Source organism: Euwallacea similis, chromosome 29 (genome assembly GCF_039881205.1).
Source record: "Euwallacea similis isolate ESF13 chromosome 29, ESF131.1, whole genome shotgun sequence".
NCBI lineage: Eukaryota > Metazoa > Arthropoda > Insecta > Coleoptera > Curculionidae > Euwallacea > Euwallacea similis.
Genome location: NC_089637.1, coordinates 721619 through 743982, shown reverse-complemented (window position 1 = coordinate 743982; position 22364 = coordinate 721619). Strand labels below are relative to the sequence as shown.

Below are 22364 nucleotides of genomic sequence, written 5' to 3'. Positions count from 1 at the left end.
CTTTTTCTCTTATATATTTACCGAGTTCCCTTATATACACATCGAAATATTCCCTCTATATTTACTTACCTAAATACTCTTATACACCCTTCTGTAAAAGGATTCCTAATATCTAAATATCTTTTTGGTAGAAAATTTGATTTCAACCGAATTGAATGAAGAGTTCTTCTGGACTTCCAAACAATATACCCGTTCATTGATTTCACCTGATTTCTAATCTTATAATTTATGGTATACACTATGGAATCAGAATATTTTGTAATATTTGCAAAGCTTTGCTGATTCCTATTATTGATACTTTCAATAGCTCTAACATGTAATTGAAAACTTAATCGTTTGATAAGATTCCTTTCTGACATATTCTTTGCTTCTTTTAATTTCTTCTTGACTTATTTTTCAATGAAATATTCATGAAGTAATAAACCTTACCTTAAAATCCTATTCCTGAAAATGGGAGGTTCATTTTTTTTAAATTTGGAGCAATTCTTCCGTTTAATTTTTCTCACAGACATTTTAATCATTCCTACACTACTATTACACAATGGACGAATGCTTTATTATACAAATTATATTACTAGAGAGCAATTATAAGTAAATGAAAAATATCTCCTTTTCCTCCTTCAATCATACTCGTTCATTTTATTTTCAACATTTTCTTCCATATTACGGAAATCTACCTCCGTATATACCTCATCATTTTCGGTTATTTCATCCTAAAAGAATACAGAATTTGGTTCAATATGTTTTATAAGAAAAATTTTGTTAACATACCGGGGGAAGAATCTTCTCTTGTTTCAGCTTATCCTTATAAATTCTATCGAAAAAATGACACTAAAATATTTTTATTCCATTAGAAAAATATGAACTCAAAACAGTATTATCTAAAATTACCCTGTGAAGGCTGTAAATTAATAAGACCAACAGTATAATTCCAATAACAGGAGCTATAATGTAGACCCAGAGGGGAACGTATTTTACGCCATGAACAAATATTACAAACATGTTTTGTGTATTAACTCTGAAATTAAATTTCGAACAAAGGTATGTTACTAGAAATTATCGGAAGAAACTTACGTTTTATGTTTGCTTATTTCACGTGCCATGACAACATATCCAATCAAGTCTTTAGTAACGAATGTGCTCTTATATTTTGAAGCTAAATTATTATTATTTTTAATTATATAAAAACTATAGCTTTAAAATCAACTTACCTAATAAATTCGAGTCTATACGGGTGTGCACTGATACTTCTGCTAGTTGTGATGAAGTAAACAAGTACTCTCCTTTGCAAATTATTTTGATACATTCCTGACCATCTTGGCACCTTAGTATAATAGTTCGGTTGAAGGATATCGTTGAATCCTCAATCACAGACTCATCCCCTATATTTTCGTCTATAAAGGTCACATCATGTGAACACTCCATTTGTATATTTTCGATTATGGCCTAAAAGTGTTTAATCTCAATAAAGCTCTTGTGATAAGGAAAGCTTGAGCCATACTTTCACTTGAGTGACTATCACAATACTTCTATCATTCTGTTTCTCAATAGGAACTAGTATTTCCACCTCAACGGGCAGAGGAGAGGGCCCGTTTTTACTTATCAAGAACTGGTGAACTACTTCTATGTCTTCAATATAATTTTTCAACTTCATTTCTGAATATTCCGGTATTAATTTTCTGAAATATGTAAATATGTACTTTTTGACTTTGTTTTGCATCCACAACGTACCCAGTAATATAAGGAGTACTATCTAAAACCACAGGAAGTTGCAACTCCATAGTATCCTGACTCTCAGGCACATTTACCCCTAATGAACTTATTTGAACTCTAAATTTAATTGCATCAATGTTGGGATTAATTCCGATGATGTCAAACACGAAATGTGTCTAAAAAAATAAATACAACTAAACGATTTTGTAAATCTAAAATTTATACTTACTTCAATGGAACCAACAAGTAATTCACTAATTAAGCATGTGTAATTCCCTTCGGACTTAATGCAATCTTTGATATTTCTGAGTTTTAGTCCACTAGGAACTACAAGTTTTAGTTTACACTGATATGCAGGTTCTCCATTGTTGTTGGTTATAACTTTTAGGTCCACGTGCTTGTCTAGTCCCAAAGTTAATTTGTCACTGGAGTGAGAAAAAAATCATAAAAATGAAGTATAATCTGTCGAAATTGTGAGAATGTGGTCAATTTTTGATTTTCTGGAATAGGAAAGTCAGCAAAATTTGTAATTATACGTGAATTTGATCCGGTGATGCATAAACAATTCACTCATTGCATACCAAAGGACTTATAACCCCCATATATATTTAATTGAATTTTCCATTTTAGTTCGTTTAATTAGTTAATAATTAAAAGCGAAAAAGAAAGGGAAGAAAGGAGATTATAAAGTGTTCTCAGTAACCCTTATAATTATTACTTGATCATAAGAGTCACCTTTTGATGTTCAGTAGCATTATTAAAGTTCTGTAGTTCGACTAAGGGTCGATGTACAGTGTCATCCAACGAGAACTTGGCCCCCTTAATCTTACAAAATAAGAACTTTGCGGAAAATTCTCAAAATACGTCAAAACAGTTTTTGAGGAGAAATAATTTTTATATAAAATTTAATTCCCAAACTTCACCCTCATGTGCGTCACATCAACTCTCTCAAAACTTTTATATGGCACGAGGGGTCACGTAACACCTCAAATTCAATGTCTTTCAAGACTACATTCAATGGTCTAATGCGATTCAAAATCTATCGATTAATTTTTGAGAAAAACAACTATAAATTTTATGAAAATGCAATAGAAACTCAGTTAAGCAGTACGTAAACAATGAAAAAACTTGTTTTTTGATAGAGAATTGATTTGTTTTCCATTTTGTGCTTACAAGCAGTATTTGATCATTTTTATTTATTTATTTATTCATTTATGCATTTTTAGGGAAGTACTCCTTGTTTTCCAGTGAAGTATTCCAATAGAATCGATACAACGCACATCTCTTTAAATTTTCCTAGACCTGATTTTTATTCTTTTACTGATAAGAAAATTTCTTAAAGAATCGTTGTGCATAACTGATCTAGAAATTAACATTATTTGCCAGTATAGGTGCAGATGAAGATAAATATCTTAAGAGACGTATAGCTGCGCAATATTTTATTTAATTTAAACTTTGTATCTCAGGAATTTTAAAAATATAAACTATTACGTAGCTTTTTCTAATCAGCCTCTCACCTGTCTGTTTGTAACTTAATCGACAACTCGGTATCACATTGATTGTCATCCCCACATCCATGAGAATATGGAATTTGAATGGCCAAATATCTATCACCATGAGCAATAATGTCCTTTCTCAATGTACTCACGTATAAATTAATAGCAAAATTTGTAATATCTTCCAACATTTTCTAGAACCCAAATTCTTTAAAGCTCGGAAAGAGCGACTATATATTAGATTCAATAAGTACCCTCAATGTAACTGAATAAGTCTTGCACACTCTACGACCTAAGGAGATAACCATATCATCGTTAATAGTTCCTTGTGGTGATCGATAGTCCAACTGAATAGAGATATTAAATACAAGTTGGGACAAAATTGCTTTCTCACTTCTTCGTGTACAGAGTAGGCAAAGTTCAATATTGAAACTTCTGGTGTCATTTGTAATGGAATTAATGTCTTGACTCACGAATAACCTGTAGTCAACAATACTGTAACTTTTGATAATAAAGACCTGGTCTGTTTTGTAAGCCCCAATAGCAATATCTGTAATTTGGAAATTAGACATAAACTTGTATCTCAAAATGAGGTAAATATACCATTATGACCATTTCCATCAATATCGTTACCCTTTGATATGCCACGCCCAAACCCTTTTATTATAATCCCCGCGATATTGAAATCAGAGGGAGAGATTCTTTGGCTATATCTATCAGTTAAACCTTCAACACTTCCTCTATAAATATAAACGGCACCGGTACCATCATCTTCATACGGGGCCGAAATTGCTACATCTATAGGCAAAGGTTATGCTATAGCAACTTTATGGAACAAAGTATTGAAGAACTTGCCATTATACCCATCTAAGTCAAAATCGCCAAGAGAAACTATAGCAGAGCCAAATCTACTTCCAACTTTCGAAGAACCGGTTAATTTCACGGCAGTTAGGTACGACTGAAATATAAGCAAGTAGAGAGAAAGATGAAAGGGATTATTGATATTGATCACTTACCCTTTCATTGACACCTTTAAAAAAGTAGACATGTCCTTCGTCCCAAGTTTTCCCTGCTGACATTGGTGCTCCAATGAGCATGTCAACAAATCCATCGTTGGTCACATCAGAGGCTACCAGAGATGATCCAAAATAACCTCCAACCTCGTCTCCTTCAAAGATCGCTACATTATACATCTTCTCTCTGGCGTTAACATCGTAATAGAAAATTGTGACCTAAAATCCAACATCTGAGATATCATCAGAACATTATTCGATCAAGCATAGAAAATTGAATTCATTCAAAATTATCAAAATTAATTGTCATGTCTATAAGGAGTATAGACAGATATCAAGTGGTGTAGCGTGTGTCCAAAAAAAAATGGAAACGATTAGCTATTATGGCAGAAAATATTCTGAGAAAGAGATATAATATTACAAAGACCTAATCCTATGCTTAGGCCTTTGTAATATGGGCTTATGTCTAAAGTTTGAGGGTGCTACGCTGATTTCTGTTTGTTTTGGAAACGTTTTTAGTGTTACTTTTTTAAACGTTTAGTGAACACTTTTAGACATTTTGGGAACATGGAAAAAATTGGTTATCGATACATGATTCAATACATTCATTTGAAAGGTCTTAGTCCATCTAACATCAAAGCAGAATTAAATTCCACTCTGAGGGAATCTGGTCCTTCGTTAACAACTGTAAAATATTGGATGGCAGAGTTTAAACTGCCAAGACAAACTCTGCAGTGGTCAACCCAATGAGGTGAAAATCCACAAAACTGCATGTATAGCATTTTGACCGAAAAATTGGATATGAGAAAGCTGTGCGTAAGATGCGTGCCACAATTACTCACAATTGAACAAAAACAGTGCCGTAAGGATGCTTCAAGGACAAAGTTTTGCAACGATAAAGCCGAATTTTTGCGTCGATTCTTAACCATGGATAAAACGTGGGTCCATCATTTCACACCCGAGACGACAAAGTAATCAAAACAATGGACGGGAAAGGGAGAATCGGCTCCAAAGAAAGCGAAAACCGTTCCATCTCCAGAAAAGGTGATGGCGTCAGTTTTTTGGGATGTACGTGGAATAATTTTTAGTGACTACCTCTCTAAAAGAAAAGCAATAAACGAAGAATATTATACAATTTTATTACAGCGTTTGAGTGAAGGAATTAGACAAAAGCAACTGCATTTAGCGAAAAAAGTGTTGTTTCATTAAGACAACACACCAGTCCATACCTCCGTCATCGCGATGGCCAAAATCAATCAATTTGGTTCCGAACTTTTTCCTCACCCACCCTATTTGCCAGATTTAGCCCTCTCAGATTATTTCCTATTTCCAAAGTTGGAAAAATGGCTTGGTGAAAAAAGATTTGCCTATAATGAAGAGGTGGAGTCCGACATTGATGCCTATTTTGAAATTTCGAAGCTTCTTACTATAAACAGGGTATAGGAGTCATAGATCATCGCTGGGAAAAGTGTGTCAATCTCAACAGAGATTATGTTCAGAAATAATGTAATATTTTCCGATTTTTTTTTCTTTAAGTGTTAAAATATTGAAGTTTTTTGCAGTGGTAAAAAAATTAGGTACATTTTTTGTACCCCAGTAAAACACAGGGTGCGCAATTTTAAGTTTGTAAATTAAAAACAGATGAATTAATAATTTGTAGTTACAAAAACATTATTTAACTCCCTGTAAAATGAAAAGAAGCAACTTTTGTATAAGGCAACTTTAAATAAATGACATTATTTTCTTACTCCCTAAAACCCAATGGTCATTTTTACCATTTTTTCTGGAACGCCTTGTTTATTAATTCAAAAATCTGCACCTACTTTGAATAAAAATGGCTTAAATACTCAATTCATAAAATTATTTTTGTAACTTTTGCATTTCCAGTTTAAATGATTGATGGAAAACTGAAGAATGATGTAGCCGTTGAATAGAAAATTTTGACAACATGTTGAAGATGGAACATTACATTATACCATAAGAGAATCAAAGAATTTTCGTAAATACAGTTGAGCTTACCTTTCCTCTTAAGTTATTTGCACGAGGTGCTCCAGCGATGTACCAAACATCTTCCCGATTTCGGAGGAATTTGGCTGTTGAAACAGCATAACCTATTGAAAAATTACATAATATCTTTACAACGGCCCAATTTCTGATGCAAAACATTCATTTACGTCTCGTAATGTAGACATAGTATTCTCACCCAAATAGGAGTATTGCTCATCCGTAAATGGTGATACGTTGTTAGATCGTGATGGTAAAATGTTTACCACTCTTGGTTCATTCAATGAATATTGAACTGCGGCACCTAAGTAAGATGTTGAATCAATATTTAAGTAAGTAAACTACTCGTGGATAACATCGACAAACCAAAATGTTTCATCATTTTTCTCTCTCTTTTTCTCGGAAATGCTTTTACCGAAATTCATAAATTAAAGAGATTTTGATAAGTCGTTTCTTCAAGCATCAAGGCCAATGATTGATCTTGAATAAAAGCTATTTTTTCAAGGGTATACAGGACAAAAAAGGTACTGCAAAATGATTACATTTTAACCCATTGCATTTAGTAGCTATTGTAATTTTAGACCTTTCATTATTAGAACATTTAATTACTTTTAAAAATTACAAGGTGTTTCCAAAAGTTCGCACTTTCTTATGAGTTACACTGTAACGCGAACATACTGCGGTCTTATCTTATGAATTTGACCGCGATATTCTCGTAAAGCAGCTTCTTATAAGGCAAGTATTTTAAAAACACTCTATAATGAAGATCGATTTCCGGATTCTTATTCTAGACGAAACAGTCTTTGAAAATCAATTCAGTTTACGAATTTCGACAAAAAAATTTCTGAGATACGAGTTTTCAAAAGTAACAAAAAATGTTGCCGTTTTTTTTTAGAAATAAATAGGAAGATTAGTAATATGACAGAGAGTGGAAATCTCCAATGGGAAAACGAAACATTTTTGGGTACTTTCACAAGGTGTTTCAAGTTTGATAATGGCGTTCAGGGATTGTAAGAGAAAATGAATTTTTAGATGGATTACTCATGCTCTTACAAATAACTCAAAAAGGGGAAAAGATTTTTAATAATCAGAACCAACAATAATTATTTGGTTTAAAAGTCGAAAAAGTAACAAACTTACAACCGTGGCCAAATTTATGGGTAAAATTGGGATGGCTAGTCTATGAAGCCAGCTAGATTTATTTTAATTTTTTTTACCTATGCAGTAAAATAGTTACTTTACAACCTAGATATTAAAAGAGACACTTTACTGATTGTATTGTGTCATTAAAAAAATGCTTTTTTATCAATTGGGGGAAAAAATTGTTTGAACAAAAAATTTTAAATAAAAATTAAGGAATATAAACAGTAGGTTACATACCATAAAAAAAGGAGGTGTTATAAAATAGGACTTGACCTCGAAAAAATTTCACCCTGCAAATTCTATAGAATCATAGAAGAGTTGTAACCCGCAAATAGAAACTATAAAAAGTGAAGAGTTCTGCTAGAGAACTATTCGTTCAAAGTTTAATGTGTTAACACTTAATAGGAAGGAATTATTAGTATGCAAATGAAATAATAATGTTTATGGGTTAATTTAATAAATATTATTTAATTAATAAGAAATAGTTTTACCGGAATATATAGAACTCCGCAGTAGGTTAATTAAAAACTTCCAAATCAATACCCTTACCCATAAAACTCCTGACCCCTGGTGCACCCAGTAGCACTTCTTTCTAATAAAATTGGAATTCATTTAATTGAAAATCAATAAAATTATTATACAGTAATAATTAGACTATACCTGTGAAAGATATGAAATATCGAATCCTGCAATAGCATACGCAAACTCATAATAACTCACTGTTTTATAAGTCTTAATATCTGAAAAACCTAAAAATAATAGCAAATAATAGAACAGGCATTTGAATAATAATAAAAAGGTTTCTTGTCATTACTTTCTTGAAAGGGAACAATGGCAAGTGACTGGTCTCTAATATCTGAACTGTTTTGCACAAAAACACAATATCCTCTAAGGTAGAAAACCTCTACAATCGGATTAGATAGTGAGATATTGTGAGGAGCACATGCCTAAAAAATACTTGTCTTAGAAAGATCATAATAAGAGTAATATAAACTATTATAATACTATTAACATACACATAATTACATTAATATACGTTACCTTCTAATGTACCTACATCATTTCATCGTCAATCCATATGCAAAAGATGAGACATAGTCACATATAACAAGTGAATGTATGATTACAACTTACCACTAGAGGTCCATTGACTTTATCATCTCCATCTAAGCTCATACCAAAAAAATTCCCATTTGGTGTTCTGCTATCTATGGATCTTCCTAAAAAGCAAAGACAAAAATAGAAAAAATATCTGAAAGAGTAATTGACCTTTAACAATCATACATATCATAATATCATATTCATTATTTTTGATGAGTGGGTAAATAATTTAAAATTGATTTGTAATTGTATTATGTAATTACAAAGTTTGGTTATTGCCAAACTGCTAAAATCTATGTTTTTTTTTTTAATTTTGGGTGTTTTCTTTATAAACGTGAAGTACCACAATATAAATCTAAAGAATTTTATTTCGAATTTTTTAATGTTTTAAAGTAATTTTTTATGCCAACAATATCTCATGTAGATATTCTTTATGGGAAACAAATAAATAGAGCTAAATAGAACAAAATAAACAGAAATAAATAAAATTCTTTAGAGGAAGGAAATGTTTTGAAGATGTTGTTAAATTCTTACTTTTCAAAATTGTCTTTTTATCACCAAACTAATATTTGCAAAATATTTTACAAATATTCTAGATATAAATGAAAGTAAATATTAGAGACATTGGAAAATATATTTTTGAAATATGGTCTGTTAGAGGACTAGTTGTTGAGGGACACCACAACATTAAGAAATAATACCTAGTAAATATTCACGTAAATAAGTACGATGAAAAGTTTTTAATTTGTGTTAATTTTCAATATGATTTTGAAAATGAATTTAAAAATTTCTTATTTTTCTGAATGGAGCACTAAAAATGATTAATGCAGCTTTAGTTATTTTAGAGCAATGCAGCGGGAATCAAATTTTTCGGCCATTTTTAAATACCGCTAATAAAAATAGTAATTGAGACTGGAGACATTTTTAGATCAAAGTTTATAGAAACTTTTTTTAAAAGCAACTTCTACTAACACATAAATTATTTGAACTAAACTAGTAAAACACTTTAAAATCAAATCTTTTAACATTAAGTATTACCTTTTGTTATAAGCTATACACAAAGATTCTAAATCAATCATGCTGTTCTATGAAAACAATAATAGCGTTCAATTTAAACCAATTTGGTAAATTTTTATCCTTTGAAAGTAAACATTTTTTTTATTATAAAGATGAGAACAACCTTCTTCTCGCCGGTTTAAACTCAAATTGTGTAAAATTCGAAAGTCGAATAGACCTAAACTTCAGTTTCTTTACCAAACCTAAATTTTGATCCAACATTAAGGTCGCAAATCTTCTTTCGATGAGAATTTTCTAAAAAAACTGTTTTCTCCAAAGTAATTTTTCCTTTTGATATTTCTAAAGGATCAATTATTCACATGTTAGTGAGTTTTTTTAAATTTATTGAATTAACTGATCGACCTAATTAAATGATCAAAATAAATAAAAAATATGTTTTGAGTGGAAGAATCTATCCTTAAAAGCTTCCAACCTCATTATAACCCACCCTATATAGGGTGTTTCATTAAAAATTTGCTATTATCTTCATATTTTTTTAAAATCATTGCAAGTTGCTTTGATTCACTGAATAACAGTCCCTAATGATTTCGGAGAAATTCCATATCTTTAATATTTAAAGTCCTTTTCCATCTCTTATAATAAAATCACCAGTAGTCTAAATATAAGAAATCCCCCATTACATTTGCTGGTTGTTAATACCTACCAACTGAAAACTGACTACAAGTTGACCCTTCATCACGCAAATCGCATTTATAGATATTTCCCCCAGGGTTCGCATCTATGGCGTTTGGATCTATGGTACTTTTAGGGGCTCCCACTATCAAACTAAAAAATTCCTCATTGCCCCCCATTTTTTACATTTCCCTCTCCCCTAATATTTCCCATAAAATTTCACTTACGTCGAAGAAGATTCACCGCTCTGCAACAACAAACTATATGAAAAATACGTGTTTTTCACACTGTTCGCACTAATCACTTGCACGGAATCTACATTAAAACTGTAGCAATTTGTATATTTTAGATTCACAATCACAAAAATCCCAATGACAATCCAGTAACTTCTCATATTGAATTCTTTGCCATGAGTACTATAGACTGACCCAGAGAATTACATCTATATGCAACTGGTGCCGTTATTGGTAATTTCGCAAATGATTCCACAATGGGTTATTAAGTGGTTGGTTACTAATTTGAGGAATACATTTGCGTATGACTCAACATTCTTTTATTTGCTTACAAACATATCTCATTCCAGCAAATGACAAATGCACAACTCGAGGCAATCAGATAAAGCAAAAGCGGAAACAAACTTATGATAAGCTAAAGCTAATCGGTTAATTTTGTTAATATGATGCTTTGCTATGAATTGGGTTCATACAGAGTCTCCCAAAAATATACAAACAAACTTTAAGAGGTGGTGGGGGACATGAATACAAGCTTTTTTCTTTAACAAACATATGCCTGCAAATGAACCGTTTGAGCAAGAATAATTAAATGTGGTTTCCGCCGTTACCATCACTTTTTGTTCGCGTCCGACTTTATTTTATCGATAAATAAACGATGGTTTACAATAGTTGTTCAAAATGTTGATCATTTGCTTTAATACAAAGATTGAACCGCCCGTTCATTGACTCGCGGACCCTTTAAAATATTCCGAGAATAACTTTTAGATGGGTACAATTGACTATTATTCTTGCTAAGAGGTATTCCTCATTACGAATAGGCGTTTCGTAGACCAGAGATTTGGGATAACCCCAAAGTAAAAAATCCAGGATGTTGAGATCAGGAGAGCGCGGGGGCCAGGCTACAGGGCCTCCTCTTCCAATCCATCGGTGTGGAAATCGCCAATCCAGGTACTGACGCATGTTGAAATCATACGTTAGTTCTAATGGCTAAAGTGGCATTTTCTAACAATTGAGGCAAAACATTGTGCGGATAAATGTGTACATTCAAACGAGCAGGCAGCAAGTGAACTATTAGATTTTCTCAAGCAATGCCAGCCCACGTTTATGGAAAATTATTGCTGATGTCTTGTAAAGATCACAGTGCGAGGATTTTCACCATGCCAAATGTGGCTATTTCTACTACTAAAACGACCATCGCGCGTAAAACATGCTTCATTAGTTATCAAAACTTCTGTAATCCTGCCGAAATGAGGTTCTATTAAGTTGCGTCCTAAAAACAAATGGACGTGGATAATCTTCAGGATTTAAAGCTGGTTCGCTTTGTAAACAATAGTTCATGCATCACACGCTGTACCGTCGACTTAAAGGACCCCATTGGTGTGCAATTGCGCGAACAATTGTGGATTGATTTCCCTTCGCACAGTGTAAACTTTTGCTTTAACCCAAGAGCACGAGCTGTTCTTAGACAACCATCACCTCTAAGAGGCTTTAGGTTCTCATTTTCTTTAAGGCGAAGGTGGATGGAAGCAAAAAAGCTTGTACGATGAGGGTACCAGCGTCCTAAGTATCTCTACTCATAGAAGTGTATAATTTTTCTTCCGTTTCAATTTGCTGCACCATCAGCAAGGCGCACATCGGTAAATTCTTCAAATAAGAAATTAACGTCAATTTTCAATACAAATTTTAATTTGACCATCAACAAAATTAATGTCACTATGGCGTCACTATGGAGTAATCATAATGCATAAATAATACCTGCTACGGTCTTAAAATTAGTATATTCGGAATTTCTAATTGTCATGAAGAAATGTTTGCACTCCCCAATGACAAATCTAATTCACATAAAGAATGTTCAACGAAAGGCAGCGATGTCCAACTAAATAAAAAATTTATTTAGTTGCTTGATATGATTTAAAAGATATTTTATTGGCTTTATAGCCCAAAGGACTCTTTAGCGGGCATATGTTTATTAAAGAAAAAAGTTTGTACTGATGTCGCTCACCACCGCTTAAAGTTTGGGGATACATTTTTTAGACACACTGTATAATCAAAATTTTGGATTTTTGTATTGTTCATTTCCTTTTTAAAGTGTACAATACGTCGAATTAGATGGGAAATCCATCGGCAATAAAAATGTTATCTACTTCCGTATTGATACATACTGCACACACATATATGTATGAGAAGTATATGTACGTATATGTAGGTATAATTCTAATTAGGTATGACAATTATAGCCAAATTTGTTGTTCGATAGAACTATACTCATACCCAATTACAATTAATGCATTAGAAAAGTCTGTAGAATCAAGTACTAATCCAGATTCTCCTAAAATGTGCAAATTCTAGATAACGGAATTTCGTGGGACATTACTTATTGGTAAATTCTACTTAGATTTACTTAACGCAATGTTTCTAAGAACTATTTATAGGTAGAATATGGACTGAATTCGTATTAAGCATTAAGTACCTAGATATAAATATTTTTAATTATCTCATATATCTTATCCTGAATTGTTATAAAAAAAAAATACAGTGATTTTGAACTGTTACGGAATTACCAAGTTTCTCGCTGTAACCATCCAATTTAATAAAAATTCTTGGTTTGGTTCTAATACTCCCAGGGTACCCTTAATGATATGGCATCGAGCAATAAATTTTGATCCAACAAAACTAAACTACTTTAGCCCTTTTTAATTGAGAGTTGTATTGTATATTGTAATTAAGAGGAGAGCGTTTTGTTTCTAAACTTTAAAGTAAAGCTCTCAAATTTAGGTCTTCTGGGAAAAATTCTGGGAAATGTGCAAAGTCACGTGGGAGATGGGACGAAGGCAATGCCTGTTCATTCTTTATCCACGATGAGCGTCTCTGCTTCATCATCGATGATCTTAAAAAGAGTAACTGACTAGAAAAGCAACTGTGTCATCATGGATTTCCCCTCATGAGCAGGCTTATAGAGCTCATTGTTCCTTTTCACAATTTCCTAATCCTGCTGTCAGTTTTTACAATATGGAAACCCAGATGTTAATTTTGGAGTACTCGAGGTATGTTCAATTTCAGAATTTTCAATAACCGATAACTGTTCTTCGTTAGAATATTTGTTGCGTCTTGTTTAGCCATATTCTTTCGGGGTACACACTTTCATACATGCGTTCTGTTGAATTACATTATCATGACACAAAATGTTACGCTTTACCATATCAAATTTCTCTTCAATGAAAAGTGTTGAACCATTTTTTAACACCTCAAAATATTAATTGACCAATCGAAAACTAAATAATCCGTCAATTTTAAAAAATTTAACAAGTATCATATTTAACTCGAGAATTGTAACCCATAGTCGTACCAAGGCTCGTATGTTTCTTTTATAAAAATAATAAAAACGTAATTAAAAAATGTTGTCTTAAAATCGAGCAAAAACTTACCAGGGCCGTATTTAAGAAGAGTTAATTATCATTCTTAACAAATTAAATATTGTGGAATAAAAGCAAAACTATCATGTTGAAGCTTATAAAAAAAAACTGCAATGAGAAAATGATTTTAGTTTTGATGGATCTCTTATTATAATTCAAAAAAAGGAAATTTGAAAACTTAAATTTTTTCAAAATAACCGAAAAACCAAAAATAATTTTGTAGATCTGTTTGCATTATGAAATTAAACCCTAATAACCAGTGTGTGAGGGTTGGTAGCGCGAAGCAAATGTTTTCTCAATTTGTAGTGAAACTGGAATATACTCATGCTGGTGGTGGTCAGAGGTGCATTTGGCCCTCAAAGCTAAATGGAACAAGATCTCCACCCGCGCTCTCACGAAAAACCGACATGTTAAACCGAAGTTTAACTTAAGGAACTGAGGTAAAATGTAAGGGCCAGAGTCTTGTGGGGGGATAAGGCTATTTTAAGTGAAGAGACGTCGTTGGATGGGAAATTATTCTCCCAATAGTTACTCGGACCTTCAAAATGTCATTTCCAACATATTTATCATCAAAGAAATGCAATTATTTAAAAACCCTTTTATTTTACAATATCAAACTGAATGAAACTTAAATTAAAAACTCGAAGTAGGATATCTACTTCTTTAGCACAAGAAAGGACAGTATATTACGTTGAGCTATTAACTCACCTCAAAAGCGAATAGATTTTTTTTTTTAAACTTATATGGTGTACCCCAAAACTATTGTATTAAGAGTTCTAAAATTATGTCGGCTATGAAAGTGATTAAATGAAAAAAGTTTTAAACAATTATATTAGTAACATAATAATAACGAAAACGGAGTGATTGGACATTTAAATTTTTGAAAAATCTTGAAAAAACCAAAATAATTTATTTTGAAAAAATAATCACATTTTTACAGATATTCGGAATCTATGGAAATATTTTTTAAGCAAATTTTTGAATGAAATATGCTAGTCAAATTAAAATTTCAATAAAATAACGTTTCTGTGTCATCCCTATAACAAAAATATAATTTGATTGTTTCGGAATATCGGTATGTGAATCAGATAGATAACGTTTTCGACATATGAACTACTCGTTTCACTTCAGTATTGTATCAATTTACCTTGACAAATCAAAAACTAACCGAGATGGATCTTGCAGATATTGGTGCTCCTCTCGTTACAGCAATACAAGTTGAAAATATAATAATTCACAAGATCATTAATTTGAAAAACATTTTTATAATTTTTTAAAATTTAATTACTGAATCTGACGTCCGAATCCGTGAACTCACCTGCTTTCGCGAAAGTGTTAAGAAAAATTATCCAACGAACCGATTCTTTGTGAACTTATTTCTACTACACAATGAAAATTATATTTACCCAGATTATTGAACAGTAACTTGCATAGCTGCTTGTTCTTCTTAGCGACTGGACCAGGAATTTTACATTTATAAACTACATTCCTTCGAATATATCGATCATTTATGATTTTCTGTTTTGGAGCTCCTACTATAACTCTGAAAATGAACAAAATCACAATTACTTTTCATTTATAATTTTTTAGAGTATATCACTCCAAAGAGAAGAGAAATAGCTAATTAAAATGAAAAAATGTATTAAATTCTTACGCAGAATCTTTTTCTTTTTCACCCTTCTGAAGTACCAAAGAATATGAAAAGTAACTATTGGCTCCATTTTTCAAAGTAATCATAGACACATTCTTAATGTTAAAACACTCACTGTATGTTTTACTTAAACATAATAAATATACTAATGTGAAACCAAATGCTAATTTTATCATCTTAATGCTTAAAACGAAACAAAGAACGTATTACCACTTTGTTATTTACAATATATTGATTCTTTAAGCAATGTAATTCGTAACGCATGTACCTTTAACATATTTTAGTGATATAGCCACATCCGCAAATTTTGATAAGCTTTCTATGAGTACCATGCATTCTATTATTATAGATATTTTAGAGGCTACAAGGAAATATACTTTTTTGTAATGAATTTTCAATAAAGTGAGCAAAAATTTAATCTAAAACATGTTTATAAATTTAACTAATCCACGAACCTACAAACGCATAAAAGAAAATCTGTACTCAGTTTCACGCAACCTACACGTAGTCTATTGATAAAATACCTCTAGGTCGCTTTTAAACTATCAAAACCTGAAAAATAGTTCAACATATAGAAGAAAATTAAATTTTTATTTTGGTTAGGTCCAAGTTTTTGACGTGTTACTAACTTTACAAGTAATACGTGTCAACACATTAGTTGAAACGAAAATATCATTCAAAAAAGGCAAACCGATGAGAAGGCACCAATTACATTTTTATTCATTAGATATTAATTAGCCATATTCAAAGAGGTTGGATAACATTAAATTTTTTAGTTGAAGTCCGGGTCAAACTATCTTTTAAATCATTGAGTTTGCAAAATACAAACCTCTATCTACTAAAATATTTAATTTGAAACAAAATTTGCATTGATGAGTCCACCCGTATTTGATTTTAGTTCCGTATTATCTCTATAAATTGCTTCATACACCAACGATAAAAAGCTTGTAAAGTTCGTATAACAGTAAGAAAACTCCATTTTTAATATGTGAAATTTTACTTAGGTACTTCAAGGTTTATAAATAATATTTACAACAATGTGGAAACACAGAAACATCAGTCTAATTTTTAATCCGGAAGTAAAATTAATTATGGAATAGGTACTTAAAACGAGACCACATCTTTTGAAAACCAAACACTAACACTAGCACAAACACTAACAAAAACACTTGAAAACACCAAAACCTGCTCTATGAACGACTTCGAAACAACAATCCTAAACCTAACAAGTTAAAACTAATGCGGAATAAGTATTAGGAATTTATCCTAAGTAAATTGAGTATTTGCTAACATTAGGATGAGTGAATAATGGGGTATATATGACGCATATCTGTAATGATATACGAAGGCATATCAAAGCCAAATGACAACTGTAAATTAAATTTAAATGTTGATAAGTGGCAGTATGAGCTTCATCGAAATGGAATCCCCAAAATTTAGGACCAAACTTCCTAATTATTTTTTTATTTAATCGTCATCTTCCTCTTCGTTGGCACTTTTGCTGTTTTCTTCGTCAGAACTTTCTTTTTTCTTTTCCTCCTTCTTCTTTCTACCGCGTCGACCTTTGGTTTCAGATTTAGAAGTAACTGAAAAACAAATGATAATTAACATTTCGATTCTATAAACAAGAAATTTTAAATTGCTATTGTTTGTTTAACAATGAAAAGTCATTGTAGGATTTGGGAAGTGGAATTAACGTCACAGCAAGTTTTGTTTTACAAGTTTTCTGCAAAACTAATATATATAAGGTTGTGATAATATATATTGGTATTAAGTAACTTTTCAAATTGTCACATTTTTGAGAGGATTCACCTCTCATAGGACTTGAAGCAGCATTGGGGACACTTCACTGCCTTAGTGAAAGCGGAGCACCTTAGATTGGGACAAGATGGGATTCCAGGATCAACCTAATAAAGGAATTCAAGTAAATATTAGCTCCTATTAAACCGTGTGAAAACTATTACGTCAAAAAGAAAACAAGCTTATTAATTTCAGTAAATTAATTATATACGTCAAATGGCATTTGACTTTTAACCAAGAAATATCCCACATGACATCAAACAATTTTTTGGCAGTTTATAATACAGGGATGGAGCGAATCAAAAAATACATTGTTAACAGATTTTAGTTGCATAGTAAAAGCAGGTAGCTTCGTTTCATAATTCAGTTACAGTTAATTTCTTATTTTAATTTTAGGTTTCACTTTATTCTTAAAACCATTTGCCCGTTTTTTTAAGAAAGTCTGTGTGTATATGGGTATATTAAATGTTATAGCTCCATCAGAATAAATTTTCCAACAGAATAAACACTACGAAGTACGTAATTAATGATATTTTAGAGTAGTTTGCGCTTTTTTACTTACCGCCATTGGATTTAGCTGCAGCAGTCTTCTTTGGTGCAGTCTTCTGAGGACGTCCACGTCCACGTTTCACTGGAGGAGCATCTTCTTCATCAGCATTTTTCGCCTATCGAATAACAATACATGGTAAAAGGGGATACGCAATTAAAATAAATTCAAGAAACACAAATCAGCAGGCATATTATCTTTAAAATTAAGTTTATTAGAATTACATTAATTATTTAATTTGAAGATATAAACTAAATAACCATAAATTTCTTGAAATATTTTGATGATTTCTTCAAAAATCGGCGAAACAAGGATTTTCGATTTAGTAACATGAATTGAAGAAGGGCCCATCTAGTATTTCTCAAAATATTTACTCAAAATATCTGGAGCACAGAAATTAAAAAATTGACTTTAAATTAAAAAAAACTGATAAATAAATAATACATTTTTAATAACCTATACATATCCCAGGATATCTCAAAAAAGAAGTTAAACTTTGCCAAAGAGACCTCGTGCCAAAATATGGCTCTTCACTTAAACGCGGTGTTGTAATTGTTACCACGAGACAAGGTATTAACGGTACACATTTATCAACAATTCCTAACTCATTCATTTTTTGAGATATTAAGTTGAAAAAAAATATATATATATGTATATAGTAAAGCCCTTTGAATCTACACAATCACATTTTTACAAGTGATTGTAAAAACCTGAATAACACAACTTCTTTAGGATCTCCCAGAATTTTCTGTGGTACTGACCATAAAATCTTGATATTTGAAATCCTTGTTCAGTTTAGAAATTTTGTTTTTCTTGTGGATATTTTTCAAATATGTTCTCATTTTAAATCTATTTGCATGAATATGGAAAGAAAACAATCTTTTTTTGATATAGTTTTCTATTATATTCCAAGTTTCAATAGCCGAACTGTAAAATCATGGCTAATTGAGTTAATTTATACTAGTATTGTACATGAATCTCATCAAAATTCTGCATTCGTTAATTTAAAAAAGTGTTCCCCCTTCAAAACATATTGAGAAAGAACATAAAAAAAATCTCCAAATCAGATGGCCCCATTAGAAAATGTGTACTCCATTATTTTAAAAACTTTTGAATATATGTAGATATAGAATATACTCCATAGGAATTGCTTAGAATCACTCATAGAACACAAGGTGATATACTCACGATACCCATTTGAAAAAATAAGTTTAAGAAAGCCACATTTTCATGGGTCACTGTTTACCAAAAATATTTTTATGGGATGCTCTTAAAAAATTAAGATAGCATGCATTTTTTGTTTTTTTGATATATCTAACCAAAATATTCGGATGCAATAAAATTATGTCAAACTAATGAAATAGTCTAAATGTCTATGATTAAATGCTACAATCATTATTGAGATTATGTATAGTGATTAAAGAGCGGTAACGGTAATTTTGCGATTAAATTGAAGTTAACCGAAGATTTGAATAAAATCATAATTATATGAGCAGTCAATCTTTTTATTCCGCTCTTTATCACGCCTTATTATATATTTGAAGGATTTTTGTCAATTTCATCAATTTAAGAAATTTCTACTAAATCAGCTATATGACTTAATTTTCAATTCTACCTCCATTAAAAAAATACAGATTTGCATGATAAAGAATTGGGTACACATACGTCAGAGTCGACGACTTAGGTAATTATACCCACTTGCACTAAGAAAATTTTAAATGCTGTTGAAACTACGTGTAAGCGATTATCTATTATTATACAATATGCAACTGGCCCTTAATCCACTCTTTACTACTCCCTACAGTTTCTACTAAGGCAGCGTCATTCATTGTGCTAAAACACTGATTTAAAACACAAACTGATTTAAAAAATATAGGGCGACCTCAAAAATTTTAAGGACATATGTTTAAACCTATTTGAAAAAGTTTATAAAAGCAAACACTAAATTTAATATAGTTTCAAATCTACCACATTAGCGTACCTAACGAAAAACAAGAAATGAAAATTACTGATAAACTTCAATCACTAGTTATACGCATTTCAATATATCCCAGATCAATTAGAATTTCTAGACTTGATCTAGAAAAATTAATTATTCAAAAAATGAAACGGTTACCACTTCTTTCTTGGCAGCTGCTTTTTCGGGATTAGGCTTACGCCCCCTCTTTCCTGGTGCCTTGGTTTGAACCTCTTCGTCAGACATACTTGATTATTTTGTGTACTGTCATGGAAAAGAAAGAAAACATATATAAATATCCAGAATTCCTTTCTTTTGTAATCAGAATTTTCATAAATTTCATGCTTATTAATATTAATCATAAGACTTTACACCTTTACTATTTTTCATGATAAAAATTCTAAATATGAGGCATCTGTGCCAAACATGTGCTCAAAAAACCTCTAGGCAAGTATTAGTAACTTTTTATAATTTCAGATTAATAACTAAAATTTGTTGTCTGTTTATAATTGGAATCATTTATAATAAGGACAAAATAATTCTAGTGGAAAACAGAACAATTCTGTATGTCTCATCTGACGCTCAAAAAAACATTGAAAAAGTTTTTTTAAGTAACACTTGAGACAATTCTTTTACTGCTGCTATAGGAAAAAAGTAAAATAGGTGTTAACTCAATTTTTGAGTTTAGTCTAAAGAAAATTGGACTATTTTCAGTGTTTTGTGATATAAGAGGGATTTTTGAAAAATTGGTCAATTTAGATTCTTCATTGTATTTAAATTATTTATTAAATTCATGAAAATTACTCAGAAATACTCAATTTTTTTAAAGTTGTTAGTTTTTAAAGTATTAAATGAATTTTTTTTTTAATGAGATACTATAAATTTTTACATTATTAAATAGTTTTTTTTCTTTTTTCACTGATGTATTAAATTTATTTATCAGAAAAACATTTATCATTTAAAAACATATAATTATTTTTCAAGTATAATTTTATAAGTTTTTCAAAAAACTTGTGTACATTTGATCCAACTAAACAACAGATAATGCATAAATACATTAGAAAAATTTCCAATTTTTTTATATGCACTAAAAATATTTATGTAGATAAATCAACTTAATTACATGAACAAAGAGGAAAATAAATGCTCTTTAGTGGTATACAAATATTTAAGATGTCCAATTTACCAAAATGTTATTTAATTTAATGACTTGAAATGGGACAACTTTCCAAAGAAATTTAAGTACACCACTGAATTTCACTAAGAAAAAAACCTATAGGGAACCATTTTTCTAATCCATTATTGCAAATTTTCAAAAATTTCCTGTCCAGCTGGAAACAAATAAAGATAGCCCAATTCTGTTTAAACCTATAAAATAAGCACAAAAATCGAGCTTGTACCAGCTATCTTTTTTTATCTATTGCCATTTGCCCTGTACCCCTTAAAACTAATGACTACTAGACACATTGTATAGTATATACATTTCAATAGATGATAAAAACTGAAATATGCAGGTTGCCTATTCTTATTCAAATTTTTCTCCAACCTGATATGAAATCAACTTTCTTTCTGTGCATATTATTGAATATTGGGAAAATACACATTTTTCTGACGTAATGTACATACAAAGCATCTTTTGTACCTTTACTGTTGCTATCTCTGAAATGGTCAGAGGAGCAAAATCAATTAAATGGGAGAAAAATTAGCATTTTTCATGATCACAAATCCTGTTCAATATATTAGAAGGAACATAAATATTCAAGTAAATTTCGACAAACCAAACGACAAAAAGGTGACGCCGATGGAGAATTGGCGCCAAAACTCAGCATCCTGTACGGAGTCGTTATTTTAAAAATTTACATTTTATGAAAAACGTAAAATTCACATCACAACAACACGTAATTAATTAACTTGAAATAAGAAAAAATTAAAAACGGTAAATCAATACAGAATTCAACGAAAAGAGTAGGGTGGATTCTAGGAACGTCCATTTTGCATGATTTTGCCGAAATTTGCAAGAAAAGTTCTACGAGTCTAGATGGTAGATTATCAAATACTGTACAAATAAACTATAACAAATCTCCTAATAAAATTAAAATAAGTTTGTACTTACATAAATTAACCGGATAAGAAAAAGAATTGGAACGCTCCCTTAAAGAAAACTTGGCGTCCAGGTATCGGCTCCACTCGTAGTGGAATGAAACCTCGAAATGGGTGGGGGGATTGTGAAGCTCTAGAGATGGGCGATATTCGGTGTCCGGTGTAAATCGATAAAGCAAGTCGATTCCCTATTCGATTATCTTACTTTAATGCGGAATCCTACAGTTGCAGTTGTGAGGGTCGTGAGGGTTGCAAGGAAATTGGATGAGAAGAGTTGAGTATAAAGGACGAAAAATTTTTGTAGAATGCATTTATTATCTTGACATATTCTATATTTTGATCCTTATAAATTGTAATTGCAGGTATAGCTATGCTTCTGGCTGGATTGTTTTACTTTCTTATTTATCTCAAGAATAGCTTTAATCAGAACTCTAATTATTTATTCACGACAAAAAATGCCTTAATAGTATATGTTTGCCACAGAGCATCAATTTTCGTTGGATG

The 22364-nt window shown here is 31.2% G+C and overlaps 2 protein-coding genes across 3 annotated transcripts in view; both read right to left on the bottom strand.

Moving 5' to 3' along the window:
• Window positions 1-462: 462 nt before the first annotated feature.
• LOC136417688 (integrin alpha-PS4-like) lies at window positions 463-10653 on the bottom strand. The gene is made up of 21 exons (XM_066403508.1): window positions 10387-10653; window positions 10191-10312; window positions 8504-8589; window positions 8184-8316; window positions 8030-8118; window positions 7919-7961; window positions 6426-6530; window positions 6242-6333; window positions 4226-4441; window positions 4065-4167; window positions 3813-4007; window positions 3464-3759; window positions 3231-3403; window positions 1943-2138; window positions 1732-1889; window positions 1502-1679; window positions 1212-1446; window positions 1075-1156; window positions 892-1018; window positions 772-831; window positions 463-713 (listed from the first exon to the last, which is right to left on the bottom strand). Exons 1-21 carry the CDS (start codon window positions 10551-10553, stop codon window positions 621-623), a joined length of 2949 nt encoding a protein of 982 aa, XP_066259605.1. The 5' UTR covers window positions 10554-10653; the 3' UTR covers window positions 463-620.
• Window positions 10654-16425: 5772 nt separating this feature from the next.
• Window positions 16426-22364, bottom strand: part of LOC136417682 (non-histone chromosomal protein HMG-14A-like) — a 55987-nt gene continuing 50048 nt past the window's right edge. Inside the window, exons 1-4 of one of the 2 annotated variants that reach the window (XM_066403495.1) lie at window positions 21874-21932; window positions 19920-20024; window positions 17819-17921; window positions 16426-17042 (exon numbers count right to left, since the gene is read on the bottom strand). In XM_066403495.1, coding sequence (XP_066259592.1) covers window positions 16924-17042; window positions 17819-17921; window positions 19920-20006 — 309 coding nt within the window. In that variant the 5' untranslated portion in view covers window positions 20007-20024; window positions 21874-21932 and the 3' untranslated portion in view covers window positions 16426-16923. Of the gene's footprint in view, window positions 17043-17818; window positions 17922-19919; window positions 20025-21873; window positions 21933-22364 lie in introns of those variants that run through there. The other variant, XM_066403496.1, reaches the window with a different exon arrangement.